The following is a 21,271-nucleotide window of genomic DNA, read 5'->3' as shown; positions in this document are numbered from 1 at the left end:
AGTGAAAAGACCTTTTCATCTCTTGTTACTCAACCTTGAGGTTAATCAAACCCCTTCAAATTACATACGTGAAATCAATGGCTATTACTGAAGTAATAGAACTTAGATATTTCTAGTTTGAAAATTATCCTCTCTTAAAAATAAATTAGAAGTATATTTGCCATACAAGAATTATGGCATTAATAGTGATAGAACTCCATTTTTCACATTTTTGCATTTTCCTGAAGACTTAAAGTACTGTTCATGCTGGAAAAAAACTTGAGGTAAGCAATATTTTTGTCTATGAAGTTTATGTAGAAAGATAATTAACTAAATTATTTTCAAGAAACTCAGGATAAACAGAACACCAGTTCTCTCAAAGGCTGACAGAATGAAACAAATGCTTCTATCTGCCATGGGAACTGGACTAAACACTCTACAAGTCTGCTGAATTAACACCTGGCATGTACAATATGGCAAGTATAACAGGATTTATCTGCTCCCAAAATGCCAATGCCAAAGAGCGTCACCTTCTCTGAATTACAAGTTTTAAATGAAGAGCTATTTCAGATGTTAGCAGAATACATCAGTAGTATGAGTGTGCTCATGTCCATGAACATTCAGTACATTTTGAAACTCACACCAGTAGTGGGTCACTTCCCTTAAGTTTATCAATATCCACTTGTACTCAAAATGTACAAATGGCTGCAGACCAGTGAACAGAAACTGAAAACATTCACTAATGACACCTCGGTAAAGACGGCCTTTGCTGGTGTGCTGTTAGGTACCAGAGTATGTTTCAAAATCAGTATTTGAAATTCAGATAGATATTTATATGCAATCCTTATCTCACTACTATTCCAAATTAGAAAAGCAGAACTATCAGCCTGTGTGTGTACGGAACAAAATACATTGTTATTTGAAGAGTAATTTCTTGAGGTCTCACATGAGGATGCCAATTAAAACCCATTGGTTTCATACCCAAAGCATCCACAACTATGTTCTGCCATATCTACATCAATGTGTTAAAAGTACACTGCAGAAGTAACAAAATTCCATTTGCCACCATCACCCAGCAACTGTGTCCCCCAGCTGTGACTGGCAAACTACTATAGGCTGAATTTGAAGTCTGTCAAGCATTTTGTTGTCCCTTTTTTCCAGCATAAAAGAAAATGAAGCCTGACTCTATCATGGAGATGGATGTGCTGAGTAACAGTTTTATTCCTCTGTTACAGAACATTTCCTAGGTCTGAGAACAAGATCTTTGATAGAGGTAGTGATTTCCTGGAGCTCTTTTCGAATGCTTTCTGCTCCTTCCTCCTCTTCCATGTTATCTTTTGAGTCACTGTCTCCGTGTTCAGTTTTCTTAGTCTGGCTGGTCAATTGTTTCACCACTAATCCGTGGTATTTGACAATCAGTGAATGCTGATCCTGAGGGCAAAAAATGAGAACAAACCCAGGGGATGTCAATGTTACAGAGAAGGTAGACAGACCTATAATTAAAGATTACTTTTTTTAAAAAGCATTCTCCCATTCTTGGGCAAAGAGAGTTTGTGATACAAAAAACCATTTCTAATGAAGTATTTGACAACCTAAATTCCAAGAAACATTCAAAGAAGCAGAAAACTGAAAGTGCATCCATGCTGCAAAAACAGGACAATTAACCACTGACTGCATTAATGCAATTAGTAAACATCACCAGTTTTGGCAGTATAAAATACAGAATCTCAATGTATTTGCTCTTGAAGAGGTACATCTTTCTTTAAAACTGCATTAAAAAGCAACCATGCTCTAGCTCACAAGAAAGACATAAAAATGTTCAGTTGTAAAAACCATAACATTGCTCAAGACAGAGCTGTCACTATGGTTAATTCAAAGGACTAATAACAGATAGATTTTTAAATTTTTTAAAAAAAATTTGATGACAGATCCCTGAAAAGATAGGCTTGCAATTCAGTACAGATAGGAGGAATTGTATTTTCTGTACATAAGTAATGTTTAGACATGAAAACCAACAGTCCTGGGTTTATGCAGCAAAAATATCGTAAGGCACAACTTTCATGTTCTGTTGTAGAAAACAAGTAATTTCCCCTTAAAAAGCTGGAAAATAATACCTCTGGGATCTTGCCACTTAGGAAATTAATGATCTGTGGTACTGATCTTCCTGGTGCATGAAGCATGCAGTGAGTTGCAAACTGAAATAACAATACTGATGTCAGGTGCAGAACAAGAGCTGGATCTTCTGTGACTTTGAGCTGTTCAATCAGAGCTTGTCTATGCTGAAACAGGACTTGCCTAAGGAACAAGAACATATTAAACAAAAGCATGATTTTATGATTATATCATATAGTAGTTGATAACAGATGCTAAAACTTATTTGACATCAATTAATTTAAATTTTCTTCTCTGACCATTTATTTATGTGGAATTCCAAAACATTAATAATAAAAAAACCAAACAATCACTGGCATAGCTCAGATTTTGAAAGAACTCCAGGGAATTTATCCACTATACCGCAGAAAGTAGTGAGCCAACAAAATGAGCTAAATGTGAATTCTCCTCTTCTCCTTCTCCCATGGATTTAGAACTGCTTGACTTTCTATTTTTCAGTTAAGCAGTTTGGAACTCTTACACATGGAGTATGACTGCTCCCATACTAACCATCCAGCATTTGTGCAGCAATATAGCCACATTTCATAGAATAATAAAATTAAGGTACCTTTCCTTCTTTTTGTCTCCTTTTTTCACCATAATACCACAAATATCCACAGCAGAATCAAGGCACGAAAGAAAATCTTCTATACTCTATTAAAAATAATATAAATACTTAATCTGTGTCTGCAGATTGTAAAAAATTTAAACTACTGTTCACAATTAATCACACAAAAGATGACTGTGAATACACTTGAAATAAACTATAGAAAAACAGAGAAAGTAACACGTATTTAGTAGAAATTGCCTTTGTTCATCTTGCAACAGTTCATATACTTAAATACTAATCCAAACTGTAATTCATTACTCTTGGAAATAAAATTAAAAATGAATACATATTCTACAATTACTTACAGACATATTTTTTACTATGAAACACCTCAATACAGCCTTTTGCATCATAAATATCTCTCCTTGTGCCTATACTACCTTAATCTGAATATTTGTTTTTTTTTAAATATCCGTAATTTTACCAGTTAAGAAATACACGGGAAAACAGGCAAGAACTCTGGGAACAAAACACAAGAAACATCAAACACTTCACATTGGAGATTCTCGCTCAGTTTCACTCTTCTCACCTGCCCATGAAAGGCACACAGGATTTCAATAGCAGCAAGGAGCCAAAGGTGATTATCAGAACCAAAATTTAAGATCACCTTTTCATCTCTGAAAATTCACAGATAGGAAAACACACTTTCTCTCACTGTCTTAATGCAGAGATTATTTTGCCTTCATCCTTCACAGCAGCAGTGGTAATGGTCTACACTATGTGTATCAGCTACTTATTAGCACTGTATCAGCAAAACAGAGTATCTGAACTTGATGAACTTTACCTTGCCATTCAGAGAAGTATGTAGTTTAGTTAAAGGACCTTTGGTATCTTCTGGCAGTTTACCTAAAATCTTGATTCTGCCCTGTTTGGGACACAAATGGATATAATCTGTAATATGAATCATCTTTTTAGATTTAGGCATATGTCAAGAGAAGCAATTACTTATTGAACAAACATCATTGATCTACTTGAAACTTTTAGAAAGAAACTTTTATTTCTGTACCTCACTTGTGATTGTAGAGTAATTTTCTGTTGTCATCATTGACTCAGATGCCAAGAAGTTAAAAACCAGATTTGTAATGTCTGTACACAGAGTCTTCAACAGGTGTTTGGCAAGAGTATCATCTGTGAAAAGAAATAAGTGATTAAAGTAATGATGTTATCACATACCTTCCTAACTGTGGACTCTATCAAGCATGAATAGTATGAGGAAATTATCAGGATACATGAAGACAACATCCCTCACTTGCTCTGACAAGATTCTTAAGGAACATCATTCGTGAAAAATGTGAGCTTTCATGTCTGTAAGAACATTTTAATGCACTGCTAGTATTTCAAAGATGTATCTGTAAAAGCAGTAAACTAGTCCCTATACAATCCTCTGAACCACTGCTATTGATCAAGTCAAGAGCGTGCAAAGGAAAATTCTGCAGGACAAGCAATTAAATAAAAGAACAGCCACGTGAATTTAAGACTGAAATACCGGAATTTGGAAAAAAAAAAAAAGAGGCAACAGAATACATGTCCAAGAAAAAAGGCTATTCCAAAACAGGTTGTTTCACTGATGTTCCCTTCTGCTAGAAGATTTTCACAGGGAAAATTCCAGGAGAAAGATGAATACAGCAGAGAATCTTAGATATGTCTATAGTATTCTCCTAATGCTAACTTTTCTGTCACACCTTACAGAATAACCCCCTGCAAAATGAATCTGACAGACTATCCTCAAGCAGCAGCTAGTTTCAGTATCAAACCTATAAGGCTTAAACAGCAACTTCTTAGAATCAGATGGTATTCAATTTTTTCACTAGTGGCACAGCTGACAGAATGAAGTGAGCTTACTAATCTTTTCCTTTTTATGTTTTTTTCACCTAGACACTGAAAAATTGGAAGGAATGCAAACATTTGGGAAGGAAAGACAAGAACACAGTTACCTTGATATAAGATATAACAGAACATGGATATGAAATAAAGAGAATGTATTTCAATTCCTGTGCAAAGCAATGCACTCCAGCATAAAAGCAGTATTAGGCATACTAAACACATCTCTAGTTTTCTCTTTTAAGACTCCCTTTTTTAAACTCTTGCTCCTGTCTAAACTGTAATTTAAATTCTGGAATAAATTTAACATCCTTGAAGGAGCATATTAATTTTTCAAAGTATACATTTTGTACCTGTGAAATGCTTTGCTCCCTTTTCAAATAACCGAATGTTGTTGTACAAATTTGAGAATTCCTCCTGCAAGTCCTTCATAGCCTGTCTTCTGTTGGCTCCAGAGGAAGAAGTTGAAGATGTAAAAACAGAACGCACAACCTCCTGGTAGGTTTTTGTCAAAGGTCTTAGAACAGGAAAGAAGAAAGGAGAAAACATTGAGTAAAGTGTGAAACTGTACAAGGTTTTCCCAAATATGTCAGTAGTAGAGAAAATGACCTCATTATGTAGTAAATGATGGGGATATGAACAGAATGGTGAGATAAACAAAAAGCAAATCATAAAAATCAGGAAAAAAACCCCACAAGAAAATTAAAATATACTTAATGGCAGATGCTCTAAGGTTATAGTATGTATGGTATGTAAGTATGTATAGTATGTACACATAAGATGTGTAACATGGAGCTGTACAGAAAAAGAATATTGTGGTTCATGTCTATCAACAAAGCACTCTTTTCTAAGCAAGAAAACACACTGAAGTGTAGATTAATCTGAAGTGAATCACAAATTTTCTAACTCCAGCTGAATTATTGAAATTACCTTCTTAGATGTTCAGCAATGTCTGTTATAAGTTCCTCAGGGCAATCCTGCATACGGGTCTTTAAAACATCCTCAATTTCCTCTTGTGACATGAAAGGGAAGTCCAGCTTCTTGTTCCTCCCTGTAGTGGCCATAAACAACACTCATTGAGAAAATGTTCCATTCAGTATTGCTGCAATTACTCTGTGGCATAAGACACTTGAAAGCCTCAAAGTGGAAACACCATAGAAGAAATGCATTATCAACAATGGAAAAAAAGGGATGATTATACATGACCAGTTGAATTTTACACATATGAAAAATTGACAAAATTTCTCTTTTGATCACTTAGAAGTTTCTTTAATAGATAACTGAAGGATATGAGGATATGCATTTTTGGTGACACTTTATTCAGTCTCCTTGGCCCATTAGTTTAGAAACCATAATGTCACCAAGACCAAATGGAATTTAAAGTGCCAAAACTGAATAGAGTGCTCCTACTTGAAGGTTGTTGTTCTAATTTTTTTAAACTCCATTTAGTAAGGTACACAATTATGTAACACAGCGTCCTAAACTTGAAGTTACAGTATAAAATCTGAAACATGATAAATTAAATCAGACAAGGTGTTCCAGTAATAAAAGCAACTTATATGCATAAAATTTAGTGTGTATGTATTTCTGTTTTGCACAAAACATGAACTTTTCCTGGGTGCTGTAGAATTTTTACATATAAGAATGAGATCAGGATAACAGAGAACAAGAGGACATGTTCCAGATGCATCCTGAAACAGGCTTATTGTGCCCATAAGTATGGAGATCATTGGTTTTCCTTGTTATGCCAAGTAAGTAGTAGTAGTAACAAACATGCAAAGCTTACAAACAAATGAAAAGGAAGGATAAATCAGGTTTTAAAAAGGATCTTATTTACATTTGAATGGTTTAATCTGAGTTTTCTTTGAGATCGTGGTTCAAGTTATTTATTATAATACAGCAATACAAGCAGCAGTAAGGGCAAAACAGAAAGCCTACACCAAAACACAGAAGTGACTGAACATTGTTTTACTCAGTAACTGAGTAGGCCTGAAAAATAATTCCATTTATGTGTGAATTACAGTACTCTGTGAAAGCAGCATCAAACAAAATTACTACACTGTATTTCACACTTCAAATATCATACTTAAAATATTTTTCAGTCAGTATTGAGTCTGGACACTACATATAAAATGGAAGCACACATTTCTGGGTCTCCATCAAACAAAAGAAAGAACACGATTGCTTCATTTGCAACCACTGTTTGCTCTAAATCTTACAATGTTGGCTTTTACTTAACAAGCTGTTCATGCTCCTTCGTGCTACTATCAAAACATAAGTTTTGACTGTATTTTATTCCTATGAAGAAAAAAACTATTTGATTGCTATGATTTGTTAATTTAGGCCATTCATTTTTCATACACTATGCAGCAAGTGTCACAAAATCAAGAGTAACATGCACTCCAAAATGTACAGCATTTCCTACATAAAATAAAATAATAAATATAAAATGGTATTATTTCTATGACTTAAATTTCTTTTTTAAAGACTAAGTTATACCCTTCAGTGAACATGTAATGTCCATCTCATTTAAATAGCAACAGACCAGATCCATTGATACAATTTTAACTACATAGTATTCTCATCTTCTTGACATTTTAGCTGAGCTTATTTAACAGTGGGGGAAGAACAGAAGTAGAAAAAAAACCCCAAGAAGTAAAACCATGTGGAACAGGTAGTGCCTAAAATAAAATGACAAACCTGTGGCCGTCCCTTGTGACTCTTCATCGCTGTCAGCATCCTTTCTTCCTTTCTTTTTGGTTTTCTTAATCTTTATCTCTCTGGCATTCCCACCACCTCCTCCTCTCACGCTTCCACTGCCCTCTGGTGGGGAATTATTTGCTTAGTACACAGGAAAGTTGTAGCACTCATAAAGTTTACAATACCACGGTAATTAATCTGTATCACTTGTTAATACTGGATTGAAAACCACGGCCTGATTCTAAACACAACCCAGAACACATATTTCAGAATCTTACGGCCATAACTTTCACCCTTAAGAAAACAAAGCAGCTGAGGCAAAGCTTTGTTTGAGCTAATGTCATTATTAAACACAAACACACTAATATCAAATACATATATAATAGCAATAAAAAAAAGAGCAGTGTCTTTTTTCAGCTAAAAACAGATGAGATAACAAAGTCCACAATGCAAGGGTGGATTTTCTGTTTGCTAAAAACAGCATCTTAGTAAGCATTTAGCATTTTTATTCAATGATGCTAAATTACTGAATTTGTAAAAAATATGTTAGATAATGTAGCTGTGTTAATTTTCAGAGAAAGAGTCCAACACTATAAGCAGTTATCCAAAATATTCTTGGAAGCACACATTCAATTAACTAGAGAATTCATTTTTTTTTTTTACTTTTCCTAGATGACTACAGAGAATGGGATGTTCCAGTTTTGACACACGTAACAAATTACTTTGTTCAGAAGTCCTGCAATCAATGTATGCAACTGCAGACAGAATTTCAATTTGCTATACAGTCCCTCTCCACAAGGCAAGCTCTTCTGCTCTTTGTTCCCTTTTTAACAGCCTCTCCTGTTATTTTTTCACTTGGAAAAAATTGAAAATTATTTATGTTTAAAAATATACATATATATTTATATATTTAAGTTTAAACACATATCTGCCAAATATATATATACACTATGCCTTGAGAAAGTATGTGTTTCCCATATCCATTTAAATACGGTCCAAGGTTTCAAGTAACTATATTATGTAACTACTATTGTTTAAGAAAAGGAAACACAAAGACAAGATGCTATTACTTAAAAAGCCAACTGCATCTGTTACATGCCATAGATGGATTTTTAAGCATCATTTTGCAGGCCAAAAAAAATCAGTGCTTTTCACAATCTTATTTGAAATGTGACTGCATTACAATAATTACATTACATACAACTGTTATATTAGGGTGTTTCTAGGTAAGGCACATAACAGTCCATAATAAAACATTTCAGGGTAGTGCTTGCTGATGGTGCAGCATGTTACCTGTGGGTATGAATTTGTCTAGACATGCAGCAGTACAGGCTCAGTAGAGTCTCACTCCTCAGAGGGCTAGAAACTACAGTCATTCTCTTATGACAGTTCAATTAAAGTTTCAAGCTTCTCTGCCTTAGCTATGGCCTAGAAAAATTTGTCATCTCATGTGGCAAGAATAAGTTTAATTTCCATGTCAACTCAGGCCTACCTGTGCTTTTTTTTAAGAGCAGAATGTTTTATTTTGCAGATAAGTATATTCAATCATGCCAAATTCATCAGCGCTCTAATTTTCTTACTTTCAGTAGCACAGCAACACTCTGCAAGTGAGTTCAACATAGATTGCTCAGCTGTGTTATACCAACACAAGAGTCATATAAAGTTTTTGGGATTCATAGATTTCAGACTGAATACTGTTTTAAGAACCAGGAAGATTTCAAAGGGTTAAACCCACACATTTTTATTCTTCCTTCAACTCAAATCTACTCCAGTCACCACAAAAATGGAGGAAAGTTTGGGATTAATTTAATCCAGAATAAATCTCAAAGCAAACTGTCTTAATCTCTAAGTAAATGTTATATATGCAAACAACAGAAAATTCTACGGTTTTCTCAGAAAAGGTGACAAGTATTCTTCCAAAAAAGTCCCCAAAACCCTCTCAATTAGACAAAGGTATTCTCAATTTAGACAAAGTTATTTCGGAATTAACATCTCAAGACTAATAATAATAAGCATACTAATTTTCCTGGATCCCTGAGAAATGGAGACTAGAATTGGATTTACACTCTGTAATGAAACAGCACAGAGGTTCCTGACCTAATACTGGTTTTATTCAGTCTTATGTGACCATACTGTATAAAGTAGCAAATGGACACAGAATTCCTTGCTTCTAAAACCAGGTACCTTGTGTTGAACTAACTCAAGAGACCTTTATAATACCTCCTCTGCATTTTTAAGTCTGAAATTAGTTCCCGTGGGCACAGCTGAGATGCATCCACATCCATGGTACAACAGTAAGCAGATGGATTATTTCTTAAATATCTTAAGCAACGGACAGGAAGCATTTAATGGACTACAAAATATTGTCCTACTAACTTTTTATTTGAGTATTTGAAGATAAAACCAAGTTTGCTTTGGGTTTTAATACTGATATTTTACCTGTTGCTTTCTTTCTTCTTTCATCCTTTTTGTCTTTTTTATTAGCATATGAGTTCTCTAAACATGAAGCTTGTTTTAAATCTTCTTCAGTGATTAAATTAACAGGGTTGTTTTTAATTTCCTAAAATGAAAAACATGCACATCATAGCAGAAAGATAAACACAGCAATGGAAGAAACATTTAAGCCATTTGGCCATTTTCAAGTACACTAATCAAACACTGTGTTTTCCAAGTGCAACACGTGAGACTGGGCTTCCTGAGTGCGCCAGAATATAAATTATACCCATTAAATATAGAAACCTACTGTTCATTTGTTTTGCTTCTTCTCTACTTGTACTTCTGATGAGATGTACAGAAATTGTAACAGTGACTAGAAGAACAGTGACATGAGCTTTACTCCAACATTCAACATCCACTGCATCTTGACCAATAAAAAACCTACTGTACCTTTTCTGCTTTCTGTTGCATCAGATCTGAAAAGAGGTCAGCACAGCTGCTTAGAAATTTCTCACTAACTGCAATGGTGTCACTGAAGACTAAACCTGAAGAGCTTTTGTTTAAAGATCTCATCACTTGCTGGAGCAAAATGCCAATATCTTCTACTGACAATGAGCTGGGCAGAAGAGTCTAGGGTAAAGAAAATTAAAATTTTAAAATTTTTAATTTTAAAGAAAACTAAAATTTTTTATTAAAACACAGTAGCCTTGTAAGTGAATAAACAGAATAGACACAGGCCATCTGACATCTGGTAACTATTTAGAAAGCATTGCACTTTTCAAATTAAACTATAATTTAGGAGTACACACTATTTTAAATCTTTTAACATGGTAAATCTACATTGCTCTAGAAATATGTGTTACCTCTGGGCAAATGCACAGCAACTTCTTCAAGATGAAGTTCAACAGCTACAGAGCAACAGCAAACACAGAACAACTGCAGGACTTTAGAGCAACAAAGGTAGTGCTGTAAAGTCTAAAATTAGGACTCAGCCAGATCAAAGTGGCTAAGACTCCTCTGCTCATCAAAACTGTTGTAAGCATTTAGTTGAGACATTTTCTCAAAAAAAACCAATAGCCTAATAGAAATATACTACTCTCTAGCAGGGTACTTTTGCATTAGTTTGGAAATGAAAGTTAGTCTTACATATCTATGAATTGAATGCCAGAATGTCCTTCCCCTGTTTTTGTTCAGATCAAATCAAAGGCAAATAATGCCCTTTTACTTGCCACTTTAATTAAACTGAATTTTCTTCTTTGATAACATAGTATTTCATTATACATGTGTAGTTTCAACAAAGTATCATTTCACACAAAAATAAGAAAAAAAAAATCCAACAACAACAACTGAAAAGATTACTTACTGCTACATCTATCCAGCTTCCAGAGCTGATGGCTTCTTCCACAGAGGCTTCAACTTGATCCACAATTTCTTGACCAACACAAGCAGCTCTCAGAAATAAGAGTTGTGTGGACTTGTATCTTTTTTTAATGTAGCCTGCTGGGTCAGGGATGCCAAGTCTATACAATGCATCAAATTCTAAAAAATAGTTAAATGTCTGTTAAAATTTAGTTCCTTCATATGCATACAAGATCTTATGGAATTTATTTTGAAAGCAGGAAATGAAGAGTTACACATATTTTTTATACCAGTAAATGCAGTTCAGTACAAAATGAAGTGAACAAACAACTACAAAAATGTAGTTCAGTACAGACTACATGTAATTGTTGTTATTAGAAGTATGGAGATTAAATTATGGATGTGACTTAGTGATCTGAGTTCAGAAATTTTTTTTTGGGATTCTTATACCATTGAGTTTATTTTTGCAGTCGTATCTTTTCCAAGTATTCTAACATAGCACAAACAATATTTACAATGCATACAGTGTCCAAGAGTTTTGTTTTCAACTATTTAGCAGTTTATACTTCAGATGTGGGGAAAACATTCAAAGACTGACAGACCATCAGTCAAGCAGTATCACAGAAAAACTTAATACTATCATTTTAAGTTATGGTGAACTTTTTCAACCTGCAAGAATAACTGCTACTTAGGGCCTGACATTTTGGGACCATAAGGGGACATTCTTCTCTATTCAGATCCACCTTTTCCCACAGCTTGTGTGCCTCAAAACACCATCATCCAGCATCACTCAGCCTGAAGTGACACAGAATTTTCTGGATTCAAATCAGGATACTAGTGCTACTCAGTCCAGTTCTACAAATATTATTTTGGTAAAAAATTCTTCCTGAACACGGCATATTTGTACTATTAGCAGACAAAGTTTGGTTGTATTCTGGACACCTGGCCTGAAACTCCAGCCATGATGATCTGAAAAGTCTACAATGAGCAGGCTAATCAATGTCTTCAGAACAGTAATAAAAACAGCATTTGTAATTGTTAGTGAGAAATAGTTACTGTTTAGCAGGATGGTCCTCTCCAGTGAAATACAGTTTGTTGTGATAAAATAACACACATCATTATGAGCAAGATGGTCTTTTAGCAATGGAATATCAGCCACTGCATTGATTTCCACTCCTCCCCTTGTGGAGAGAAGCTCCACTCTAAGCACTAGCTATATTAAGGTAAGACCAATTATCTACACTAGTTTTAGAAAGCTATTTTATCTATAAGAATATTACCTAAGTAACCATTCTGCTTGAAAAAGGAATCCACCCATTTGTTCTGTGTTCTGGAATAGATGTCAGGAACAAACACAGCCTTATCCTGTCTCCCACCAACCACAGTGCCTTTTAGACGACCAGCATTAACAAGTTCTTCTAGCAAAGCTACAAGAGGAAAATAAATGAAGAGATGTTTCCTAAGTTAGTATATCCATTCATCAAAATATAGCAATTATTTTCCCTGGTTTGTTTCCTCTTTCTTTCTACCAATTAGTTTATGCTTGCTCTAGTGAAACACTGCCAAGCTCTATCAATTATTTTCAACGCTTATGAGAATTTCTTCAGAAAAGCTCTGGAAATCAGACAATGTTTCCAAACAGTGAGCCACAATGGCAGGATCAAAACTGAACATATACTTGGCAGTTTTAGCTTTTAATTTAAAAAATGCAGACATAGAAGAATCATTCTCTGTCCAGAATAGTAAAATATACTACAATTTTATTAATAATTTCTCTTTGAATTCACTGCTTGCATGCAAACCAAAATGAGAGAAAAAAAAATCTGAATACAAAAAATGACATGAAAAGTCATTACTTAAACTACATGACACAGTTTCCAATAACAACCTCTTGAGAATATAAAATACTGCTGACAAAGAACATATTGGTAATGGGTAGTACCAAAGTACTAAACACTTTTCAATGCTGAATAAGATTCTTTAAATCCATTTAAGTTGCATAGAAATACCTGATTTGCCTCCTATATTCTGCTACTGCCTTTTTGTAATACATGGGATATATTTTAAAAAATCAGTGACATCAACTGCTGACAACTTCCAGAGCTTTGCCAGATGGCTTTTTTATACTCAGTTTACGTTCATTTTTATTTCATTAGAAGAAAAGTTTTTCTCTGGAACAGAACATTTAATGGCATCATATGACAAGGCTTCTTCATCATTAAATAAAAGCAGCATTCAACAGTACAACATGCTTAGTACAGCACACATAGGTTTAGCTCACTGATGGAGGCAAGTTTACCTGAAAGCCCAGTTCCAGAAGAAACAGTGCATAGTAAATCAAGATAGTTTTTGACATGCCCATAGTGTAGATGAGCTTCTATAAGCTAGCAGCTATTGAATGCAACTGCCACTAACAAAGATGAACAATACTTACACTGAAAAAATGCAGCAGAAAGAGAAACTGATTTAAACAAAATATAGCTTTATGTAATTTAAGACAAGATCCAGAAATCATGTTCTGCCACAGTTCAGCTACATTGAATAAAATGGAACTTACAAGACCAATTCTGGAAATAAAATTAGCTTTCTATACTTCCTAATACTTTAGTTGCCCTAGAAAATAAAGTCAATGTTCCTATTTCACTAAAGCAATTGTCAGAAAATATAGATTGGTTCTCTGTTAAGAATTTCAACTTCTTTTTATTCAAAGATTTTAGGAAAATGAATTAGACTTTCCTAGATCTCAACAAAATTGGTTGAAAAATCTATTAATGAACCAGAGTCTTTAGGGAAAGAAGATGTCAGAAGAAAAGAATTCCAATGAAGATATCAATTAAATTAAATTAAATTCTGTATTTTATCAAGTGCCAGTTTTAAAACTCCAGGGCAGAGGAGGCTCTCTCAGAGATTTCACAGACCATCACCACAATTATGTCCAGACAGTATTTTGTTTTAAAACAACAGGATCCCTGTAGAACTACATTCACATTTATTTTTAAAGGTGACCAAGTAGTTTGTAGTGTGCTGTTAGGTCTCTATCAAAGTCTGACAAAGATGGAAGCATCCCTCTGTCAGTCCTACAACAGTAACATAATGCTCAGAAATGAATAACATCTGTGATTTCATTAGGCTTTGTAATTAGTGTTTTAACCTGAAGAGTCTCATTTCTAAAATTACTTTTTATTGTAACTTTATGAGAGCTTCAGATGAATAGCAGCACATCTATGTGAAACAACCAAAGAATAATACCTATCCTTTCTAAACCCAAGCATTGATTAATTAATTAGCTATTTCGTAATTGATAGAAATAGTACACTGAACTTACATTTTTATTCTGGAAGAGACAGAAAACTGACAAAGAGCACTTTTAAACACAATGATAACAGACATAAAAAGATAAAAAGTAACATCATTAAAAAGTATTTTTCAAGTTCCAACATTTGTGAAATTGAAATGGTATCTCAGCAAATGGGCACAATAAAATCTGGTAGTGAATAAAAAGATAAAAAACTCTTTGAAACTTAGAAGCTGCAAAGGCAATGAAAGACAGTAGGAAAAACTAAAGAAAAAGATGAACAAACTCACTAAAAAAAACAAATGGAAGTACTAGAAGTACGTATTGTGATGATCACTTGTATCAGGAAAACATCAGAACTCAATTTACATTAGCATTGTACTTCATTAAAGCATGATGATGTACTTGAAGGACTTATCTGAAATAGACTAGCCAAATACTGAAACTTGTTGGGTATTGAGGCATTATTATAATGCAATTTCACAGATTTTCCCTTTAATCTGTGAAAACCTGGATGGCACATAAAAGAAAAAAAAGGGTGGAAACTTTAAATTGATTATGTGACAACGTTTATATGATTTTATTTAAGTGCTAGAATTTTAATTTGTAATGGATAAGCCTGAGTTGGAGAACAGGATAAGCAGAGAGATACTACAGTGGAGCTAAAGTGAGCAATGCCCTGAGGGCAAAAAGACCCAATCAAGGAAAGCATTAAGGTTCATGAGAAGAGATAGAAAACCATTAAAGGATTTTAAAAGACCAGCAGCACTTGGTCAGCCAGCATAGAAGACTAATGATGCTTGAAGCAGCATTTTTGAGAGATAGGAGAGGGCACACAAAGTGACAAACAAGTAGAGCCTAAAGATTTCAGTAGCTCAATAGGGAATAAATCTTTATGCATTTCTATTTAGAAAAGGAATTGTGGAAAATAAAAGCAAACAGTTTAAGGATATGTTTTATCTCTCAGCATATAAAGTCATTTAACCAAAAGCATAACAAAAGCTTAGCCTCTATCATCAGAAAAAAAGTCAGTAAATAAAATCCTGAGCAATTAATGCCATTTGGCTACATAAAATCTGTCCCCTTTTGTGTGCTTCACTGATAAAACTGCCAGTAGCTAAGGGCAAATAATGAAAGAGATGAATAAATAAGTACTTCTTGCATCATTCTGCCCCAAGAGGCATCTTGTCATCCAGTGTTTTCATTGCTTTGGATACAGAGGACATTCCTTCAGTTATGGATAGCACAAAGGGTGTAATACCTTCTGCACTAAAGAGAAATACATTGTTCTGTATTTCAGAATTAAGGCTGTATACTAAAAAGCTTCTTTGAAAGCATACTTTTAATAATGAAGAATGGATTTTCTAACAAACACACAAAATATTCTGAATGAAACTCACAGTAAAGTAAATGTTCTTGAAATCCATACCGAGAGATCAAGTTACTTACAGGTGTAGGCCTTGGGGAAAAAAGTAAAACAAAACAATATAAATTAATTATATGAAACTGACATGGGGAATCCAGAAGAGTGGTTACTACACATGGCAGAACTATGTTGTATCATAGCCTCAGGGTATTTCACTGATGTTGGAAATAGTTTACAAGGAAAATAGCTTTAATTCTGAATTAATGTGAAGTGCTAACACAAAAGCTATGGTAATTATTGCAAGGAAACTTCTGCTTTGTTTTCCTCTTCCTACAAAGCTACACAAAAATGTTTTGATTCAATGAGAAAGACTTATCTATAATCACATGTAGCAATTACACCAATATGTAACCCACTAAGGAGTGGCAGAGTGACAAGAGGACAGATATTCGACAAAGTAACAAAAGAACAACAGATTAACATTTTCTTCAGCTAAACTAAAGTAGGTGGTATAGTGCATATTGTTACACTTCCTTCTTTTTCAAAAGGGAGTCCCCACCTCTAACAAGTGAGTCTAACAAAACTGAGAAGTGGTCCCAGGAACTGAACAACACTTACGGGAATCCAGCCATAGGTTGTGTTTTCCTTTTCTTTTTCAACCACAAGTGAATCTGGCCCATAAAGACCTATGGCAAGAATATTTTAATACGTGGTTGCAGGCATTGCACTTTACCGAGTAATCGCAGTGAAGAGCCCACGAATGCGTGCTCGATGGCGGGACACAAAGGCTTCTGTAAAAATCACCCCACGGTTTTCCTGGTCTAGCTGTCCATGAATAATTCTGCCCAAACGCCTGGATAATGCCTGTAAATAGAAGAATTGAGCTTTTCAAAGCATGCCTTCTTCCATCAGATATATGGGTTCTTAATGACAGAAAACTTTGCAGGAAACAGAAGTATGATTTCCACATGCACCATGAAAACCAAGATTAATTTAGCATTAATTTTGTACAAAACAGTCATGTAAAGTCATGAATATTGCAAAGATAAACAAAGAAGGTGGTCACAACTGATTCTGCATTTGCCAGGTTGGTGGATTTCATCACCTGTATCAGGAAGTCTCCTGGAAGGTCATATGCCTTGCAGAGCTCTGATATTGTCACCTGGCCAGTTTCCTGTAGTTTATCATTTATTTCCTCTGCTAATTGATCCAGATAACTCCTTTTGTAAAAATGAGAAAAAGAAAAGACAACACATTAAGTGTGACATTCAAAGTCAACCTCAAGATCACATACTGAATAACTAACCTCTTTTAATATACGCCTTTCTGTTACATCTTGGAAAAATAAACTGAAAGTTATTTTAAATTAATAAAGAAGGAGAGTGTAAGTGAAAATGTATGTTTTTAAAAAAGCCTGCTAAGCAGGTAGCTAGTATTAGGACGGGCCATTTATCTACTTGTATGAAAATTTCAAGCAAGAGAAAGGGGAAAACACTGTGTCAATGAAAACTGGAAAACTGCTTTAGTAAGCAAGACAGGTCTTAACTACTTCAAGGACCCAAGAACTACATATTCTTTGACAAGAACAGATCCTGGAGCTCAATCAATAAAAAGAACAACCCTGTAAGAGTATTACTTCAGTGGCTGGTAGTGGACTGGAAGCCCTGAAATAACTAGCTCAAACACCTTAGGCTTATGTGATAGATAAAGAGGTAGAAAGTTTGTCAATAGCTGAGGCAGACAGCAAAGCCAGAGAGCAAATGAGATCTGGCTGCTGTACACAAAGATGCTGTGTAAGAAATGAAATCTCTTAAATGCTGAACACAGATGTTCAGTAGGCAGTTTACACCATGGACCTACTGGATGCTTTGCTGAGATAGGCCTCACCTGCCTATAGCAGCACTGATCACCACCAAGCAGCTCTAAGATCAGCCAAGAAAAATGTATTTCACTTCAGAAGTAACAAAGCCTGGACATTATTTTTAGTCTGCATTTTAAAAAATAAATACAATATGAATTATACATATTGGTCATGAAGGTACTCACTCATTTATAAGCTGTCCCAGTACAAGCTGAATACCTTTCTCAGATTTAACAATGTCATTAGCTCTGTTTTCAATGTGCAGAAGGTCCACATTTATTACCTAAAAAAAACACCACTTATCAGAATTTTAAATTGAAAATCATTCTTAAACATTGAGATAATAGTTACACATTCCTTTATCTTGAAGAAAGCTGCTTTTATTTTTTTACACTATTGCATACAAATACACTTAATCTGTGTTTTGGAATAAACCAGCAAGGCTTTAGGGAAAAACCTTCTCTTTGCAACTGTTAAAAGATTAAAAGAAACCAATACAATAAAAAAATACCAGAAAGCAGTAAGAGAAAATAGGAAACTGGCTTTCAGAAAAGTTTCCTCTTTCCAAGTAATTTTGTTCAAGCCTGAAGGGAAAATCAGCCACAGAAGAAGACTACTGCAGGACAAAGATTAGTGGAGACAAGAGAACAATGAAGGAAGAGGGAAGATTCAAAGAGGCATGCAAAGTTAATTATGCATGCTCCTGCAGCTTTAAATTTAAATGAGGAACATAATTATTTTCTGTCTGCCCTCCTAAGTTTACAAAAAAGGAGTCCATAAACAAAAACTGTATATATCAGTAGTGATTTCAGAAGTCCTGGATTATCACTAAGCAGAGAGGTTTCAATAAAGCAATAAATGGACAGATTAAGTAATCTGCAGTACCCTGACATGGGCTACCAGCTCTTCATAAAATGTGTTCTGTTTAAAAAAAAAAAAAACAGACAAACTTAGCTTGATTATAACGTATAAACTCCATATTGATATACATGGCACAGAAAATAAAGAAGTAAAAACTATTTTTAAAGTTACCTGTTGTAAGTCAACAATGTTAACTCGACCTTAAAAAAAATTAAAACACACTTTTAGTACATGAAACATATTTGAACAGATTTAGAATATAATACAGCTCATTGTACATACAATATTTAATTACTTTTTCTGTAGACCAATTAAACTAGCCCATGAGTACCCAGAGATTGTTAACACTTTCTACCCTTGCATGATGCTACTAACAAAATACCCAGCAAATTTTAATTCAGTCCAAGCTGCCCCACTGGTATAATACACAATGGCAAAACACAAACTGAAGCAAACCTGTGGTAAGAGTAGGAAAATGGTAAACAGTATGGACACAATAAGAAGTTAATTCTTCTAAACATATGAAGCTGTGAAATTCACCCTCAAGTATAATTAAAAGTACCATACAATGCCTGCTCATTAAAACCAAGGACAAAAAGCTGTCTGAACAGTACTTGCTTCCTTAGATATCTAAGTCACATCTTACAATACAGGTGGCTCTTCACATTGGTAAAATAAAAGACCTGTCAAATGACAACTTACAAACATTATTATTACTAATGGTGTGAAAGGAGAATGACTTTGAAATTCCAAAACAAGGCCAAACATTTCAGCCAGGTGCTAAACTATGTTAAAATGCCCAACTTCCTTCAAAAGGATTTAATAGAACTTTTATGTCAGAAATTCCACATGGGTGAAAATAACCCAAATAACATATTTTGATATGCTTATTTAAAAGCTTGATACAGATCTGCAACGAAAATAAAAGAGCAGCAGATGAATTAATGTGTAGATGAAGCAAACGGACTTTTTCTGAAAGATTAAGGGTACTGAAAACTTTCAAATTCCTTTCAACCCAAAAGAAGATGGAAAATGCCACACTTACCACCACAAACATGAAGCTCATCACGGATCTCCTTAGTGATCTGTGCTGGAGTGACATACTCCTTGCCATCAAGTGTGTGCACTACTTCCAGCTGCTTTTCTGCGATCAGCTTTGTGACAATTTCTATACAGTTCCGTTCCGACAATCTATCAAAACCAGAAGGAGTTCAGCAGTTAATCTAAGGAAGTACTTCTTTAAAAAGATTACCTTTAAATTGACAGTTCAAGCATACTAAACACAGGAAGTACAACAAAGATTGGTTGAATTTGTTTGTGAATATATTTTTTAGATAAATTAATGTCTGTATGCTGCTTATCACCCACCAAATCATCCATATGGCTTCACTTAGGCGAGTCATCTCTCCAAAACTTTTATTCTCCTCCTGAACAGCTATCAGCCCTGTCAGATGTGAGAATGCATCTGCTGGGGAACTTAGGAACGCCTATAATTAATTAAAGAATTCGTGTCTATAACACTTCTGTGCGCCTTTTGGATTCATTTTCCTTTAACAAAAACAAGTTCTGGGCAACGACCTCAACTGGTCAAGCAGACAGAAGGGAGAAACCGGGCGCTGGAGCCGTGACGATTCTGAGCAGCTGGAACTCAACTGTGACTACAGCCCGCCGCTCCCGGGGCCTGCCGCGCTCTGTGGGGCGCCAGAAGGGCCCGCGGGCCCCCAGCAGCGACCCAGGGAACGGCGGAGGGGCCGTGCCCGGCTGGGCCGGGGGCCGCGGGGAAGGGCCGCGGCAGGCGGCTCGCTGTTGCTGCTGCTCACCTGTGGGCCACCTCGGCGAACTGCGCCCGCTGGAAATCGGCCGCCAGCCGCCGGATCTCCTCCCAGGCCGCCGCCATCGCGCCGCGACACGTCAGCGCCGGCGGGCAGCGAGCGGGGCCGGGCACAGAGCGGGGCCGGCCTCCGCTGGCAGCGCCGTCCCGCGGCTCGGAGGCGCCCCTGCGCGGGGCCGGCGGTCAAAAACAAACGAGAAAAGAGAAAAGGAACAAAAAGCGGCTTTCCGCAGTCGGGCTGGCTCCAGCAGCTGGATCGCGGCGGGGCGGGCACGGAGCGGCTCTCCTGTGCTGCCCGCGGCGGCCCGAGAGCGGCTGCTCCGGCCAGGGCTATCGCAGCTGAGCCTGGGCTGCCAGCCCGGCTTTCAGCGTGAACAGCGCTAGTACCGCCACCACTTTCGGGGTTCCCCACTACCGAGACCTGAAATAAAGCTTAGACCAGGAGCTGGGTATGAGGGCAATAGTGTCGCCACTTAGCGAGACCGCTGTTATGGAGCGAGGGGCAAGCTGAATTTATGTAGCTGTCAGAGCAGAGATTGGGAGGCCTTTCGGGCGCGTATCTGGAGCTGCCTCCAGAGCGTGTGGCGATGGCGGAGAGCGCTGCACAGGGAGGGCTCCCCCGGGGCGAGCAGAGGGAGCCGCGGCCACCAGCGGGACAGCAGCCGGACACTGCCAGCTGCCCACACCGGGATCGGGGTCCGTGCTGCTCAGGCTCTGCTGCCCTTCTCCTTCCACATCTCTCGCTGCTTCCTGCATAGCCGCTGTTTTCACTGACCCTGGCAGCCGCTCTGTGACTCCGCCTTCCAAAAGTCACAGGAAAATGTGTCCGACAGGGTTGGTGTCGTGCTGAGTGCAGCTTAAATAGCGTGAACAAGAACATTGCAACGGGCATAGTGAGCTGTTACAGCATTTATAGTTGGATAAGTGTGCGGCTTCAGTTTCACTGGTCGTTCTCTTTGAGATAAAAAATTAGGGGCAGGATTCATTTTGCTTGGGCATCT

The 21,271-nt window shown here is 36.4% G+C and overlaps 1 protein-coding gene across 1 annotated transcript; it reads right to left on the bottom strand.

Annotated features, from left to right (window-relative positions):
- Positions 1 to 680: 680 nt before the first annotated feature.
- Positions 681 to 20,393, bottom strand: UFL1 (UFM1 specific ligase 1). The gene is made up of 19 exons (XM_079298785.1): positions 20,260 to 20,393; positions 19,485 to 19,630; positions 18,611 to 18,639; positions 17,764 to 17,861; positions 16,823 to 16,937; positions 16,451 to 16,581; positions 15,752 to 15,810; positions 12,337 to 12,483; positions 11,061 to 11,236; positions 10,148 to 10,327; positions 9,701 to 9,821; positions 7,262 to 7,384; positions 5,492 to 5,612; positions 4,915 to 5,078; positions 3,747 to 3,868; positions 3,525 to 3,605; positions 2,699 to 2,784; positions 2,094 to 2,274; positions 681 to 1,410 (listed from the first exon to the last, which is right to left on the bottom strand). The coding sequence occupies exons 1-19, from the start codon at positions 20,334 to 20,336 to the stop codon at positions 1,198 to 1,200; spliced, it is 2,370 nt and encodes a 789-aa protein (XP_079154911.1). The 5' UTR covers positions 20,337 to 20,393; the 3' UTR covers positions 681 to 1,197.
- Positions 20,394 to 21,271: the final 878 nt, after the last annotated feature.

This window comes from Erithacus rubecula, assembly GCF_903797595.1.
Source record: "Erithacus rubecula genome assembly, chromosome: 2".
Lineage (NCBI taxonomy): Eukaryota > Metazoa > Chordata > Aves > Passeriformes > Muscicapidae > Erithacus > Erithacus rubecula.
This window is presented reverse-complemented; position numbering and strand designations above follow the sequence as displayed.